At 42.6% G+C, this 17,138-nt stretch overlaps 1 protein-coding gene across 1 annotated transcript in view; it reads left to right on the forward strand.

Moving 5' to 3' along the window:
- The first annotated feature begins 11,749 nt into the window (after positions 1 to 11,749).
- LOC145937246 (multicopper oxidase 3-like) overlaps positions 11,750 to 17,138 on the forward strand; it is a 108,929-nt gene continuing 103,540 nt past the window's right edge. Inside the window, exon 1 of the mRNA XM_083040183.1 lies at positions 11,750 to 12,020. Coding sequence (XP_082896309.1) covers positions 11,757 to 12,020 — 264 coding nt within the window. The 5' untranslated portion in view covers positions 11,750 to 11,756. The remainder of the gene's footprint in view (positions 12,021 to 17,138) is intronic.

Below are 17,138 nucleotides of genomic sequence, written 5' to 3' on the forward strand. Positions count from 1 at the left end.
AAGCAGTGGTATCAACGCAGAGTACTGCGGACAAATCCGACGATGTATTGGAATGATACATTTTCAGGCAAAAAATTCATTAAAAAATTAATATATTTGCAACCAGTGCAGCTATCAACATCGTTAAGATTTCATTTTACTCGGAAAAATTCACGCTCTCGATTGATAACCCGGGAAAAAATGGCTCATGTATAATTATACAGGGTGTCCGGTAAAATTATTGGTGTCTCGACATTTTTGCTGAGGAAAAATCGTCTCCAAATGATCCCAGGAATCTGCACACGACGGTTGGCGTGACTATTACCGGACACCCTGTATATAATTATATATAATTATATACAGGGTGTCCGGTAATAGTCACGCCAACCGTCGTGTGCAGATTCCTGAGATCATTTGGAGACGATTTTTCCTCAGCAAAAATGTCGAGACACCAATAATTTTACCGGACACCCTGTATAATTATACATGAGCCATTTTTTCCCGGGTTATCAATCGAGAGCGTGAATTTTTCCGAGTAAAATGAAATCTTAACGATGTTGATAGCTGCACTGGTTGCAAATATATTAATTTTTTAATGAATTTTTTGCCTGAAAATGTATCATTCCAATACATCGTCGGATTTGTCCGCCGGCCGCCATCTTGTCTGCGGACACCCATCTCAGTATAATGACCGTGCCCCCTGTTGCTTAACCTTTTTAGCGACCGGACGAAAAATGGATAGGGAAAAAAAATGAAGAGAAGGGGTGGAATAGGAGGCAGTGTTGTGCTCAGATGATTCTAAAATTAGCTAGATAAAGATAAGATAAATATTTTCATCTTAGATAAGATAAAGATGATTTTGTTTTAAATATATCTAGATATAAGATAATAAAATTATATGGCGATTTATTTAGATAAAGATAACATTTTTCTTCATCTAAGATGCAGCTATAGATAATACATATTTTTATTATCTACATAAAGATGGCGCCAAAACTTCATCTAGATGATCATCTATATAATTATATATAATTATATATAATTATATATAATTTATATATAAATATATATAATTCATATATAAATATATATAATTGTATAAAATTATATGTAAATTATATATAACCTCATATACGGTTATATATGACAATATATAACATCATACGGAATTATATATAACTATATATAATCATGACCCGGGAAAAAATGGCCCATGTATAATTATATATAATTATATATATAAATATATATAATTGTATAAAATTATATGTAAATTATATAAAATTGTAACGATGCCCCCCCGCATCGTTCCCGACCGTCCACCCGTCGGAAGGCTGCGCCCGGCGAACACCGGCCGGGCAGGGCAGCAGGCGCTGAGCGCCACAATAAATTAATCCAACCGTTAAATACGGTTCCACGAAAACGCCCGACGCGCGCCGAAATAAACCGAGTCGTATCACCCCTACTCCCCCTCCTTCGATCCAGCCTCCGATCCCGTTACTCGATCCATATAAAAAGAGAGCTCACGATAAGAGCTCTCTCAGATACCGTTCCGACTCCGTCGTATCGGAGAATCCTTCCGCCCGGAAAAAGAGCCCGAGGTAGACGCGTACGCTGCCTCTGCGGAGATAATCTCCGTGCTCCGAACTACCGGCTTCCGCCTCCACCGTTCCCCGACTTCGAGGTAGAGGGTACTCTGTCTCCCCCGAGCTATTCTCGGGAGTCCGGGGTTTCCGACCGCACCCCGCAAACAGCGCGCTGACGTCAGCGGGTGGAGCTCCGCCGCCTCCGTCGAGGGTTCTCGACCGTCAGTGCGTTCCTCCCCCCGACACCCATACGGACGGCCGTGACACGCCGATTCGTCGCGTCCACGCCGAAATCACGGTCCGCGAAATCCGACTAAATACGCGCGCCGTTCGATTGCGCTCTCTTCGATATATCGAAGAGAGCGGCCGCTCTCAGCTGACGCGTTTTTCTACTCGCGCCGACTCGCGCCGCGACAACACCGAGCGCCCCGCTCGCCGCGCCGACCCCGCGTCTCGCGGGCGACGTAAACACAATCGAAGCGATTTAAAGACCCGCATAATACACGGGCTTTAACGACCGGCGTTACACACCCACACACGCACACACACGCACACTTGTACATACCGACACCTAAATTAATAAATTACTATTGTTACCAATAACCGTTACGTTCGTTGTCTCACCCTTTTTACGAGCCCTGATCCCGACCGAGTTATTCCGAGCTCGCGAAAAGCGACCGTTACATTTGGCGCCCGAACAGGGACCGTTCCGTCCGTTGTGAGACACGAACCTTGCGGTTGTATTGCGCTCGCGCTGTTTTTTTTTGTTTCGTCCGGAAAATTTTTTGTTTCTTGCTCCCGGTCACGAACACCGAACCCACGGTCACGCCACGATGCCGAAAGCGTGGATTTACCGAGTACCGAAGGAACAATTAGTTTCGATCGTCACCGCGGCCGGCCTCGACGCAGCCGGCACCCTCGATGACCTCCGTAGGCGCATGAGCCGTCACATCGACGAAAACTTTGCCGAATACGCGACTGCGGAAGACGACGGGGCTGAACTCCTCACCCCGCCGCCGGCCATCCATGTGCGGCCCCCGACACCGCCGCCTGGGGGGGACCGCAGGGGGCCCCTGCCGTCCGATGACGCGAAGGTCATCAACCAGATTCGGAAGTGGGGATGCCCTTTCGACGGACGCGACCCCGTGGCCTTCCTTGAGCGCGTCCGCGAACTAAACGCCGGTTACGGGTACACCGGCCAACAGCTACTTAGAGCGTTACCCGAACTCTTACGCGGCGATGTTCTGCTGTGGTACCGCAATACGCGCGACAACTGGTTCGAATGGCACGATTTCGAACGCGATTTTAACGCACACTTCTTACCGCGACGATACAAAGCCACGCTCCGCCGCGAAATTCTGGAACGCCGGCAAAAATCGGGGGAAAAATTCGCTGCGTACGCCACGGTGATGATGACGCTGATGCGTCGCGCGGGCGGTTTCTCTCGCGACGAGCAGCTCGAACGCATTTATGAGAATATGCATCCCGAGTACAAGTTCTACGTGCGGATTGACGACGTGGCGAACCTGTCGGAACTACATAACCGCGCCGCGGAATACGAAGACATCGAGCAGGAACGGAGTCAGATGCGGAAGAGCGAGAAACCGACGAGCGAACGGCCCTCCGTAGCAGCCGTATATAATCGCGAGGAAAGTTGTTGGCGCTGCAAGCAGCGCGGACACACCCGGTTTAATTGCAAGCGCCCCGCGAAGAAATTTTGTTCGCAATGCGGACGCGATGGGGTACTCACCTCGCAGTGCCACCCACCACGAACGGGAAACGCCAACGGGGCCGAGGCCGAGCGGACCGGCACTCGCCCCGACACCAGCATCGCGACGTAACTTTCTCGCCGCGACCCCACCTAACCGTCCGCATACACGGGAGGCCCTTCAAGGCCCTGCTAGATTCGGGGGCCGAGATTTCGTTCATCAACACCGCCACGGCCGAAGCCGTTCGGACCTGGGGCTACGTAGAGGGCACAAACGCCGGGCAAGTGCAACTGGCCGATGGCACATACGCGGAAATACCCGGCTATGTGACACTGCCGATGCAAGTCCGAGGCCGCACCTACCGACACGAATTCGCCATCCTACCGACTCTCGACAGCGAGTTACTGATCGGCATCGATCTATGGGGAAAGCTCGGGATCACCATCACCCCGCCGCGCGCCGACCCGTGTCAGCACACCCCGCAGTGCAGCTTGACCACTGGACTCGCGAGCCGCACGCCGGCCGAGGACCGCCGCCTCACGACCTTACTACAGCACGAACTCGCGTTATTTGAAGACGTCCGCGGGCCAACGACCCTCGCGCGGCACCACATCCGGTTAAAAAATCCGACGCCGATCAAGCAACGATACCGCCCTCGTAACCCCGCGATGCAGGCCGTTATCGACGCCGAAGTGGCCAAGATGGAGGAGGCCGGGATTATCGAACCCTCCAAAAGCGCGTGGAGCTCACCCATTGTGGTCGTCCGGAAAAAGGATGGCAAACACCGGTTTTGCATCGACTTTCGACGCGTGAATGACGTCACGGATAAGGACGCGTATCCCCTGCCGCAGATCACCGCGACCCTCGACAAGTTACGAGGAGCCCGTTACCTCACCACGCTCGATCTCAAAAATGGCTACTGGCAGGTACCGCTCGCGCCGGAGAGCCGTCCGATTACCGCGTTCACTATTCCCGGGAGGGGGTTAATGCAGTTCCGGGTGATGCCGTTCGGCTTGCATTCCGCGCCGGCTACGTTCCAACGCCTGCTCGATACGGTTCTGGGACCGGAACTCGAGCCCCACGTATTCGTGTACTTGGATGACATTATCATCATCAGCCGCACCTTCGACGAACATCTCGAGCTGCTCACCGAGGTTTTCCGCCGGTTGCGCGACGCACGATTACGGCTGAACCCCGAGAAGTGCAAATTCTGCGTCGACCAGTTGAAATATCTCGGCCACGTAGTCGATGGACACGGGATTCGAACCGACCCCGAAAAGGTCAGCGCCGTCGCGAACTGGCCCGCACCGCAGAACATTCGGCAAATCCGGCAATTCCTGGGCGTCGCCTCGTGGTACCGCCGTTTCGTGCCGGATTTCTCCACGACCGCCGCGCCTCTCACCCGATTAACGCGGAAAAACGCCCGATGGAAATGGGGGGACGAAGAAGACGCCGCGTTTCTCGCGCTGAAAAATCGCCTAATCGCCGCCCCCATCCTCGCGTGCCCCGACTTCACACGCCGCTTCTACCTGCAAACCGACGCCAGTAACCACGGCCTCGGAGCGGTCCTTACGCAGTTTTCCGAGGAAGGCGAACGGGTCATCGCGTATGCGAGCCGCACCCTCAACGGCGCGGAGAGAAATTACAGCGCTACGGAGTTGGAATGCCTGGCCATCGTGTGGGGCATCCAGCGGATGAAAGGGTATCTGGAGGGCTACGCCTTTACCGTCGTGACCGACCACCAGTCACTCAAGTGGCTCCAACGCGTGGACTCCCCGACCGGCCGCCTCGGACGCTGGGTTTTCGAACTCCAGCAATACGAGTTCGACGTTAAATACCGCCGCGGAAAGCTCAATCGCGTGGCCGATGCGCTCTCCAGATGCCCCGAGGTCTGCGCCGCGCACCCGATCCGATGTCCCTGGTACCGCCGCCTTTACGACACCGTGACGCGACAGGCCTCCGCGCTCCCCGATTACCGCATCGACAACGGAGTCCTTTACCGCCACATTCTCCACACGCTGAACTTCAAGGACGAGCCCACCGAGGTACAGTGGAAGCAATGCGTGCCGAAGAACCGACGGCGCGCCGTGCTGCAGCAGCTACACACCGCACCCACCGCGGGACACCTGGGGGTAGCTAAGACGGTCGCTCGTGTCGCGGAGGAATATTACTGGCCGGGGATGCTACGAGAAGCCGCGACCTTCGTGCGACAGTGCGAAACCTGCATGGCGCACAAAGCCTTGCAACAAAAACCCGCCGGGTATATGCACGCCGTAGACGTCCGGCAACCGTGGGAGCAAGTCACGATCGACCTAGTCGGCCCACTACCAAGATCACGAGCCGGACACACCTGGCTTTTTGTGATGCAGGATCGCTTCACGAAATGGACCGAGCTCGTGCCGTTACGCAAGGCGACCGCCGCCGCCGTCACCGACGCGCTGACCACCCGCATTATCCTGCGCCACGGGCAACCCGATCGCATTATCTCCGACAACGGCACCCAGCTCATCTCCGGCCAGCTCACCGCTCGCCTAACGGCCCTGGGGATCAAACATCGCACCTCACCCGTCCGCGCGCCTCACTGCAACCCGGTGGAACGAACGAACCGCGTAATCAAAACCATGGTCGGGGAATATGTCGGACGAGACCATCGAGACTGGGATGCCCGGATCCCCGAATTGCAGTTCGCCTACAACACGGCGTACCACGACGCCACGGGATACACGCCCGCCTACTTAAATCACGGCCGGGAACTGCGACGTCCGGAAACGACCGAACGACGACCGACCGCCATCGACGAGCCGGATATAGTCGCTCAGCATCTCCGCGACGCCTATCAACTTGTGCAAGTGCACTTAGCCAGGGCGTTCCAACGCCAGGAAAAATATTACAATTTGCGACGACGACCGTGGCGACCGAAACTCGGCGACATCGTCTGGAAGAAACAGCATCCGCTGTCACGAAAGGCCGACGCCTTCAATGCCAAATTAGCGCCCAAATATGTTGGCCCGCTCACGGTACAACGCATCGTCTCACCCGTAATCGTCGACCTGAAAAGCGTCCACGGCAAATGGTACCGCCATGTACACATCCAGGATTTAAAGCCAGGCCACAATAACACACCTAACACCGCTAACGGAAACGGGGAAAGAATAAACAATAACACCGACGACCCCGACAATCAGGATGAGGACGACTCCGGAAAATAATGAGCTCACTTTGGTTCGAAACCTTCGAGAACGACCATGGAAAAAGATATTCTCCAAGCCATCAACGAGCTCCTGGGCGACTCGACCGATGACGAGGGTCCCGACACGCCGCCGAGCGCCCCTGCTAGACCAGCACCCTCCCGGCCGCCCCGCGTGGGCACGATTGTGCAGCGTTCCGACCGAGCCAACCAGCGAAAGCGGGACATGCTGCTGCAGCAACCACCACCGCTGCCGAAACGACCAGCCCGCCAGCCGGCCCCTCCGGAGAGGACCGTAGCGCCACGGCCGACGCTACAAATGCCGACCGGACCCGTAACCCCGCCGCCGATTCCGTACCAGGTCGCGCCTGGAATGGTGGTGGAAGTACCGCATTTCGCGGTATACGTATCCCGCCGCTACAAGTTCCGGTCAGCCGAACACGGCTATTGGATATTGCGGTTCTCGCGACGCGGCGAACTTCGCTACCACCGCCGAATCCGCTAAGTAGTGCCTCAAAATTCAGGCACTTCTAGGAGGGGGGTGATGTAACGATGCCCCCCCGCATCGTTCCCGACCGTCCACCCGTCGGAAGGCTGCGCCCGGCGAACACCGGCCGGGCAGGGCAGCAGGCGCTGAGCGCCACAATAAATTAATCCAACCGTTAAATACGGTTCCACGAAAACGCCCGACGCGCGCCGAAATAAACCGAGTCGTATCACCCCTACTCCCCCTCCTTCGATCCAGCCTCCGATCCCGTTACTCGATCCATATAAAAAGAGAGCTCACGATAAGAGCTCTCTCAGATACCGTTCCGACTCCGTCGTATCGGAGAATCCTTCCGCCCGGAAAAAGAGCCCGAGGTAGACGCGTACGCTGCCTCTGCGGAGATAATCTCCGTGCTCCGAACTACCGGCTTCCGCCTCCACCGTTCCCCGACTTCGAGGTAGAGGGTACTCTGTCTCCCCCGAGCTATTCTCGGGAGTCCGGGGTTTCCGACCGCACCCCGCAAACAGCGCGCTGACGTCAGCGGGTGGAGCTCCGCCGCCTCCGTCGAGGGTTCTCGACCGTCAGTGCGTTCCTCCCCCCGACACCCATACGGACGGCCGTGACACGCCGATTCGTCGCGTCCACGCCGAAATCACGGTCCGCGAAATCCGACTAAATACGCGCGCCGTTCGATTGCGCTCTCTTCGATATATCGAAGAGAGCGGCCGCTCTCAGCTGACGCGTTTTTCTACTCGCGCCGACTCGCGCCGCGACAACACCGAGCGCCCCGCTCGCCGCGCCGACCCCGCGTCTCGCGGGCGACGTAAACACAATCGAAGCGATTTAAAGACCCGCATAATACACGGGCTTTAACGACCGGCGTTACACACCCACACACGCACACACACGCACACTTGTACATGTTACCAATAACCGTTACGTTCGTTGTCTCACCCTTTTTACGAGCCCTGATCCCGACCGAGTTATTCCGAGCTCGCGAAAAGCGACCGTTACAAAATTATATATAACCTCATACACGGTTATATATGACAATATATAACATCATACAGAATTATATATAACTATATATAATCATGACCCGGGAAAAATGGCCCATGTATAATTATATATAAATATATATAATTCATATATAAATATATATAATTGTATAAAATTATATATAAATTATATATAACCTCATACACGGTTATATATGACAATATATAACATCATACAAAATTATATATAACTATATATAATCATGATCCGGGAAAAATGGCCCATGTATAATTATATATAAATATATATAATTCATATATAAATATATATAATTGTATAAAATTATATGTAAATTATATATAACCTCATACACGGTTATATATGACAATATATAACATCATACAAAATTATATATAACTATATATAATCATGATCCGGGAAAAATGGCCCATGTATAATTATATATAAATATATATAATTCATATATAAATATATATAATTGTATAAAATTATATGTAAATTATATATAACCTCATACACGGTTATATATGACAATATATAACATCATACAAAATTATATATATAACTATATATAATTATGATTGCCATGCATTCCAGAAAATTTGCCCATATATAATTATATGCACATATATTTGATTATATATAATATATTGGATGATTGCAAAAGTTCGTGCCCGATTTGCATAGATGGTGGTAATAACTTCAAATCGGGCACGAACTTTTGCAATCATCCAATATAATATGTTATATTCAATTGTATAAAATTATATGCAATTATACATAGCATTATATACAATTATATAAAACTACGTATATAAGATCAAATATAATTTTAATTTAACGAGAAAATTTTGGTTTGCATATATGTATATATTTATATATTCCGTCCAGTCCAGTTTTGATTTTTATTTAGTCCAAACTTTGGATTTTATCCAAAATCTATGGATATAATATGAACGTTTTAAGAATATCCATTATTAGACATTCAAAGTATATATTATATTTAGACGTTTTAAAAACGTTTTTTACGTACAGCACAGAACATTTTATTTACATTGCAGCAATATTATAATCTTACAAGTTGCAACATAATATTGGAGAGACATTATAAGAACATACTATAATATTTTATACGAAATATTACTGCAACATTCCAAAAATATTATAAAAACAGTATTCATTAATCATTAGTTCTTTTATTTACCGCTACGCGACGCGCAAGGCGCTATCTTTCTCGTATTTAAGATTTATTATGAGAATTATATATGTATAAAGCTTGCATAAATCGATTATTAATATTATAATAACCGAATAATATCCGAGTATTACGGATAAACAGAACAAACTTACACAGTTCCAACAATTTTTTTCTTATCTCTTTTGGATGTTCGCAAGATTTCTGCAATTTTTTGATGCTCTGTATGAGATACTAAAATAGATATATTCAGTACTCTAAATATATAAACTTACATATATATATATACCTACACCTATCTACTTTAAAATATACGTTCAATGTTTGAAACAGGTCCAATTTTAGTCCGTTTAGTCCTTAAAATGGACATTTTTCGATTGCCCAGAAAAGTAACACTGGATTTTTAAAATGTTTTAAAGATGTCTAAGGCTCTAATATGAATGTTATAAATACGTACAAAACGTCCAATATGTATATTTTTAATACGTTTCTAAAACGTCATTGTGCTGTCTGGGTATGTTTTGTACTCACAAATTATTTTTATTATATATATATATATATATATATATATTATTCGAGATTATGTGTGATTATATACAATTATACATAATTATATATAATTATGTATAATTGTATATAAGGCACTATATATATTTATATATAAAATATGCCCATATATAAATATATACAAATATATATGATTATATATAATTATATATATTTGCATATATTTATATATGGGCATATTTCATATATAAATATATATAGTGCCTTATATATAATTATATATAATTATACATGGGCCATTTTTTCCCGGGAAGTCATCTTTCGAAAAATATGTTCTGATTCTTGAGATATTTCAATTCATTGTTTATTGTTTTAAATATTCATTGTTTATTGTTTTAAATATAAAGAAATTGCGTTACCTCCGGTAAAGGATATGCAGTAGCGTTCTTTTCGATTTTTTTGATATCTTTCGATGTTTCGATATTCTTTTGATATCCTTTCGATATCTTATTTTTTATATCTTGTAGAGAAAAAATTCACGAGATATTTCAATTCATTCGATATTTTCGATATAAAGACGAATAAAAGATATACTTAGCGAGATGCTACCGCGTTTCTTGAATCGTATATTTTAAAAAAACAATCTTTGTGGTGATACCCATGAGAATCCCACGATTCCAATTCTTAATTGGCCCAGTGCCGTATTGTGTGCGCGGCACACAACAATATTGATCAATTTTTTAATATTATGACACAAATATATCCTCTTACAAATAATTTATAAAATAAATATGCTTTACCAAAATATAAAAAATTATGTACTATTTTCTTTTATTTTTCTTGAATACTTTATTTTAAAACAATTATTTATTATTGTAAGCGCAAGCCCTAGATGTTAAATATATCCCTAGGCACCGTTAAATATATTCATATAAACCCGCCTAAAAGGGGAGCGCGACAGGTAAGGCGCTGCCCCCCTCTACCTATCGATGTACGCGATTTAGGCTGACGAAATCAGAAGAGAATAGTCAGGAATGCGTGAAAGAAGCAAGTCGATATGCGAAGGACTGCGTAGTCGATAAGCATCGAAAGTTCGAGAACGATAAGTAGCGTGAACAAAGGACTGCTCGCGTTACATTTTGGCTCGCGTTACATTTTGTTCAATTTCTTGTACTTCAATTTATTAAACCGGCTTATGTGCCTATCAAAATAAAAAACTCTTTTAACTGAACGCCCGGCGATCTTACATTATTATATGTAAAAATAATAAATATTTAAATAAACTTGTGGATAAAGGAAAAAGCCTTTCTCCTGCACTTCCACCCGGAAAAAACTAACCTAAGCCGACCTCATATCTCAGAGATAAATTATTTATTAAAATAAAACTTCAAATCACAGACATGACTTGGGTTAGGTTAGACTTTTTGAGATAGGAATGCATGAGGAGGGGCTCTGCCCTTCCCCCCTCCCACGCGTTTACTATATAAATTTGACCTCTCAAGCTCAAGATCATTAAAATCTATTTTCTTAAAATGTTATTTTTATGATACTTCAAAATCGCATATTTTAGGAATCAGAAAAGAGCGCAAAATTCAAATCGTGTATTACTTAGGAATGAGCCCTTTATAATATATGTAAAAATGAAAATGATCCGTGCTGTGAAGTTAATGTAAACATTTACCATTTTAAAGTACATAGTTACAGCCACATATTAGAATTTTCATGAAATGACTATAGGAGTCTATCATTAACGAATACAAGATGTGTGGATATGTATTTACATGTATGTTTGCGCGCACATGCGTGCGTGCGTGCGTACGTGTGTGTGTGTGTGTGTGTGTGTGTGTGTGTGTGTGTGTGTGAGTTCTTTTAATATTATTAAAAGTTATAAAATGGCGAAATCATTTATGTAATAAGATGTCATGATATTAATCAATAAAACAAAGATTTTTACGCAAAAATTTTGGTGAATTATAATAATCAATTTTGTGAAATTTTTAAAGCTATTACTTTTCATCTCTTTCTCAAGCTCTTTTTAAATATTCTCTAATATTATTTCTGAAATTTTTTCTACAGGTATCAATTTATGGCAAAAAATTCAGGCACACATTTTTATCATTCACATTTATCGGTGCACATGATAGACGGACAGTATGGATCCCTTATCGTACGTGATCCGCCACAATTGAATCCTTTTAACAATTTGTATGATATGGATCGTCCGGAACACGTAATTGTTATCAGCGATTGGTTTCATGAATTATCGTTAGAACGTTTTCCTGGTCGATATAGAAGAAATCGTGGACAAGTTCCGGAAAATTTCTTAATCAATGGCAGAGGAAATTGGATGGTAAGAACAATCTCATTTCTTTGTAATGTAATAAAGTAACAGTTTGAAAATTCGAGAATTATAATATGTATTTAAAAAGTTTATTCACAACCTCGAATTTGTATAATTGTATAAGCTTATACAATTATAATTGTATAATTGTATAATTGTATAAGCTATAATTGTATAATTGTATAAGATTATACAATTATTAAAAAATTGACAATTACATGTTCGATATAAAAAGCATTGTTGCAGAATATAATTATAACATTTGCAATTGTCATATTAATATTATTTTATGCTAATATTAAGGATCTGCTATATTAAGGATTTGCGTACGATAATGCAACTCTTTTATAATCATTAAGAATTCTAAAGGTTGTTGATATTAAATATATACTTGAAAATAAACGGGCTATAAGAGTTGAACGCAGATGTTTGTGTATCAGATAGCGAAAATTAATTTTTCGCTATGACTTATAATTGTTCACGGTTCACGAAATTTGTTTGGTACGTTATCAAGACTTTATTTAGGAATAACTCTCAATTCGATATTTTAATTCCTATATTCCCCTCTGGCCCCTCTAAAAAGATCTTTTATAATCGGCTTGTCAATCATCTTATTGTTAGAATAAAAATAAATAACGCAGATGAAAATAACTTTGATGAAATTCGTTGGATTTTGTAATTTTCCCCCATAGCAAAAAAAGTCAGTGATATCATAATGATATTGTCTGTGGCGATTAAATATGTCACAATGAAATCACAACGAAGTCACTATGACATTATTGTAATATGAAATAAAATGTTATTGTGAGGCAATTTACACACACACAACAAAATAATCTTTCATATATACATATATATATATATTATATATTATTACATATATATATATATATAATATTACATATATATATATATTATTGTATATAAAGAAATATCTATTTGTTATATGTATAATATATACATATAAGAGTCAATCAGCATGATGTGAAATTATATAGAAATAATAAAATTGTATAGGGAAGGTAGCCCAACAATGAACCATTGGTACACTATGAACCATTGGTACACTATGAACCATTACAATATTTCATAAATGTGACTTTGCCAGATTGTGCTGTTGTCATGCAACAACTCGCATTCTTCAAATGCATGACAACAGCACAATTTGGCAAAGTCACATTTACGAAATATCGCAATGGTTCATAATCTACCAATGGTTCATTGTTGGACTACTCACCTTATAATTATATAATAACTTATACATAATTTTGTATATATTTCTATATAATTTTATATTGTTATATATGATTATACACTCGGCCAAAAAAAAAACGGTACACTTGAAAAGTAGTAAAAAATTGTCAAAGTTCAAGAATTTATAACTCAGCTAATAATTGTGATATCGAGGTGTTTAAAAAACGAAAATGAAGTTTGAAGTTGTAGTTTAAGAAAATTTTAGTGCCGATTACGTGGAATGATCAGTTTTGCAATGACAAATGATAGAATGTGAACCTGCAAAACTGCTGAATAGAAGATCCACTTTCCTGAATTGCACGGCGTGAATCAGTTGACGTAGCTCAATGGGATAAAAAGCACGTGAAAATTTGAACTTTTCTCTTTAAAATCCGCTTTGGCGGAACACGATACGATAATTTTTCACTAAGTTATCGCAATTTGAAAAAAGTCGGTTTTTTAAGGACAAACTGTGATTTAAAATGTGTATCTGCTATCTTTATCAATTCGAATCATTGCAATTCTATTCAAGAATGTTGCATTGAATGCGGAGGTGTCCCGAAGCGAACAAATTGTGCCGGGCATCTCGCGCAAACAAAGTCCGAGTAGGATATTCGCGGGGTTTTCGCCGATAAGAGTTCGGCAATACTTTCTCGGGGATCGGAAGGGATCCATGAGGATTTCCCCGCGTAAAAAAAATTAAAAAGTTAAAAAAATAAAAATGAAAAAAATAAAAAAGTAAAAAAAAGAAAAAATAAATGAAATATATAAAAGTAGTAGATATACTAGGCCGGTTCTAAAACAGGTCCTCCGAGGGTGGTGCGGGGCGCGGGGGTATCTCGGTGGCGCGGGGGTATCTCGGTGGCGCGGGGGCTAACGTCACGCGGGGCGGGGGGATCTCGGTGGGGCGAGGGGGATCTCGTTGGCGCGGGGGCTGACTTCACGCGGGGTGGAGGGGATGTTTCGGCAAAGGAAGGGGAGTTTTCTGAGTGCAATATTTGTAGATGGTATCTTTACGACTTTTTTATGAGGGATCTTAAACATTTTCCCAAAAGGTATAGAACAAACGCCGATGATCGACAATTTTGTACCCTCGTTAGTATAATTTTATTACGGAAGCGCCGATGTCCGGCTGCCCGAACTTGTCAACGGAGCGTTCTAGAATCCATTAAAATTATGTTTTTTTTTTCATTTTATGAACAAAATGTCCATTAAATGTCCATAAAATCATTAGGATATTATGGAAAGAAATGAAGATTTTAGGGCCGATTCTGCGACGAACATGTCAAAACATTATTTATAGGTGCAAATCTAAAAGCGTTGACGTTCAGCAGCTTTGTACCCTCGCGGAAAATCGGTCGTAAACGAGAGCGAAACATCTTCCTTAATATTTTTTAAGGAAGAATGCAACGTATCGGCACCAACGTTCGGCAGTTTTGTACCCTCGCAGAAAATCGGTCGTAAACGAGAGCGAAATCTTTCTTAATATTTTCAAGGAAGAATTGCGATAATTTTGAAAGGAATGGGGGTTGAAACTGGAGAGTGGGTCTCCGCGTCAAAAAGTCTTCAGCATTCGACGAGTTAAAGTGTCTTATGCGAAGTGTCAAAATTGTGCAGTAATGTGTAAAAATGGAAAATAATAATTTCGAGGCAATATTAGACGAGTCGTCTGATGTAGATCACGCGTTGTCGAATGACAGTAATATAGTTATATTAGTGATCAAGTGAAGACCTTACAGATATTGACAACAAGATAGTGTCTAATTCGCAAATCTGTGCATTAAACGGACGTACGAAAGTTTGTGCCATATACTTTTATTATTCTACGGGTGGTGCTCTTGCTTTATGTATTTCGTGTATGATCTCTATTCAAGTTGTCGGGCACATGTATGCTGTTAGAAAGCATGTGATTCAATTACACGACGCAGTGGATGGTCGATACTGTAGCAATTATCAAGAAACATTGTATCAGATATTTCCCTGTGATATGTGTCCAATTTGCACAAATTAAACTTGCATAAACTATTATAGTGAGTATACTTTAGTGATTAATTAAAAACATTCCGTGTGTATCGAAAAATGGTGAACAATATGGAGGAAATCGAAGCATTAGAACGACATCTGTGGAGTCAATTCCTTTGGGTGGATTCGAACAGAGAATGCGCCGAGTAGGGGGATCAATGTGACGTGTATCGGGTTGTTGATGGAAGAGCAAAAACAAATTGAATGTGAACATTTGGAAGATTATTATTATGCGTTGCTTCGCGCTCGAATCGCACGCCTCGAGGGTTTGAAGTACTCGTTACGCAGACTTTTCGAACCTGGTGTCAGTGTACCAGCGATATCGGGAAATAATCCAGTGAGTGCGATCGTGCAAGCGATACAAAGTCGTGAAATCGGTTTAAAAAAATTTTATACAGACCGTCTATACTCACGCTGGGGACTTCATAATTTCTGTGTAACAGAACTCAACCTACCATCACCACAATCACCACCATCACCACAATCACCACCGCCAGATGAACTTTTCGGACTCGTTTCCGAAGATTCTAATGATTGGTAATATATTGTAAGTATATTTAATCTATTTTTATAATATATTAAAATTAATAATAAATTTTTTTTTTTTTGGTTTCAGTAGACTGGAAGATAGAGACCACTGTATAATGGTGACCGTAAGAAGAAGGAGCCGTCACCATCCCCACTTTTAATTTTTTATTTTTTAATTTTATATTTTTAAATTTTATATTCATATATTTTATATTCATTTATATTTTTAAATTCACACACACACACACACACACACACATACACAAACACACACACAAATGTACAATACACATGATACTTATTAAAATTATACACACACAAATGTACAATACACATCATACTTATTAAAATTATTAATATTAAAAGAAAAAAATATATTTATTCTAGAATAAGATGTCCTTCTCCTCTAACCCATCGCGACATTATTTAAATTATTAAAAATTATTATTAAATATTATTAATAGAAAAAATTCTCTCTTGCGAACACCTCACGCTCTCCTAAGCGCTACCTCTCTCGCAGTCCCTAACCTCGCGCTATTTCTCTTTCATATACCTCGCCGCAACATCTCTCTCCTTCACGTTCGCCTCAAGCCCTCTCTTTCTCTCGCGTTCACCTCGCGCTTTCTCTTTCTCTCCTAAGCGTTACCTCTCTCGCAGTCCCCATGGAGGTAAGAAATAACAGGAGGGTGGATATACCCCCCTTGCCTGGCAAGCAGACGTAAGGAGGGAACACTAAGCGCCATATTGGTGTGGCTTATCGAAGCGCGACATTTGAAATAGTGATGAAAGCACACACAAAAAAAGGAAAAATTCATAAATAATATTTATAAATATGATATATATATATATATATATATATATATATATTGTATGTACAATAGTAGTATATATATTGTGCTATACATATAAGGCTTGTTTTCTATTCCTGCACTGGCTGAACTGTGCACACTGGTGCAATAAGTTAGAGTGAGACAAAATATACTTTATTGTCTCATTCTAACTTATTGCATCAGTTCAGGAATAGAAAACAAGCCTATTGTAAGCGAATCTGTATGTATTTAGTAGCATGGGCATTTTGTTTTATAATATTTTATAACTTTCTTATCTTTTTAAAACTAAATTAATGTGAGATCCGATTTATTCGCCAAACATGTTTCTCACTTACTTGGTTCAGTTAGGTTAGATAAGATAAAAAAAAATACAAAACGCCATATTACTGTGGCCAACCAATCACATTTGGTGTTGTTAACCCCCCTACTTAAAAGGCTTTACACTCCCTCCTGTTATTTTTTACCTCCATGGCAGTCCCTAACCTCGCGCTATCTCTCTCTTTCATGTACCTCG

This window comes from Prenolepis imparis, unplaced genomic scaffold (genome assembly GCF_030444845.1).
Source record: "Prenolepis imparis isolate NDT839.2.m4 unplaced genomic scaffold, iyPreImpa1.0 SCAF_6, whole genome shotgun sequence".
Classification (NCBI taxonomy): Eukaryota; Metazoa; Arthropoda; class Insecta; order Hymenoptera; family Formicidae; genus Prenolepis; species Prenolepis imparis.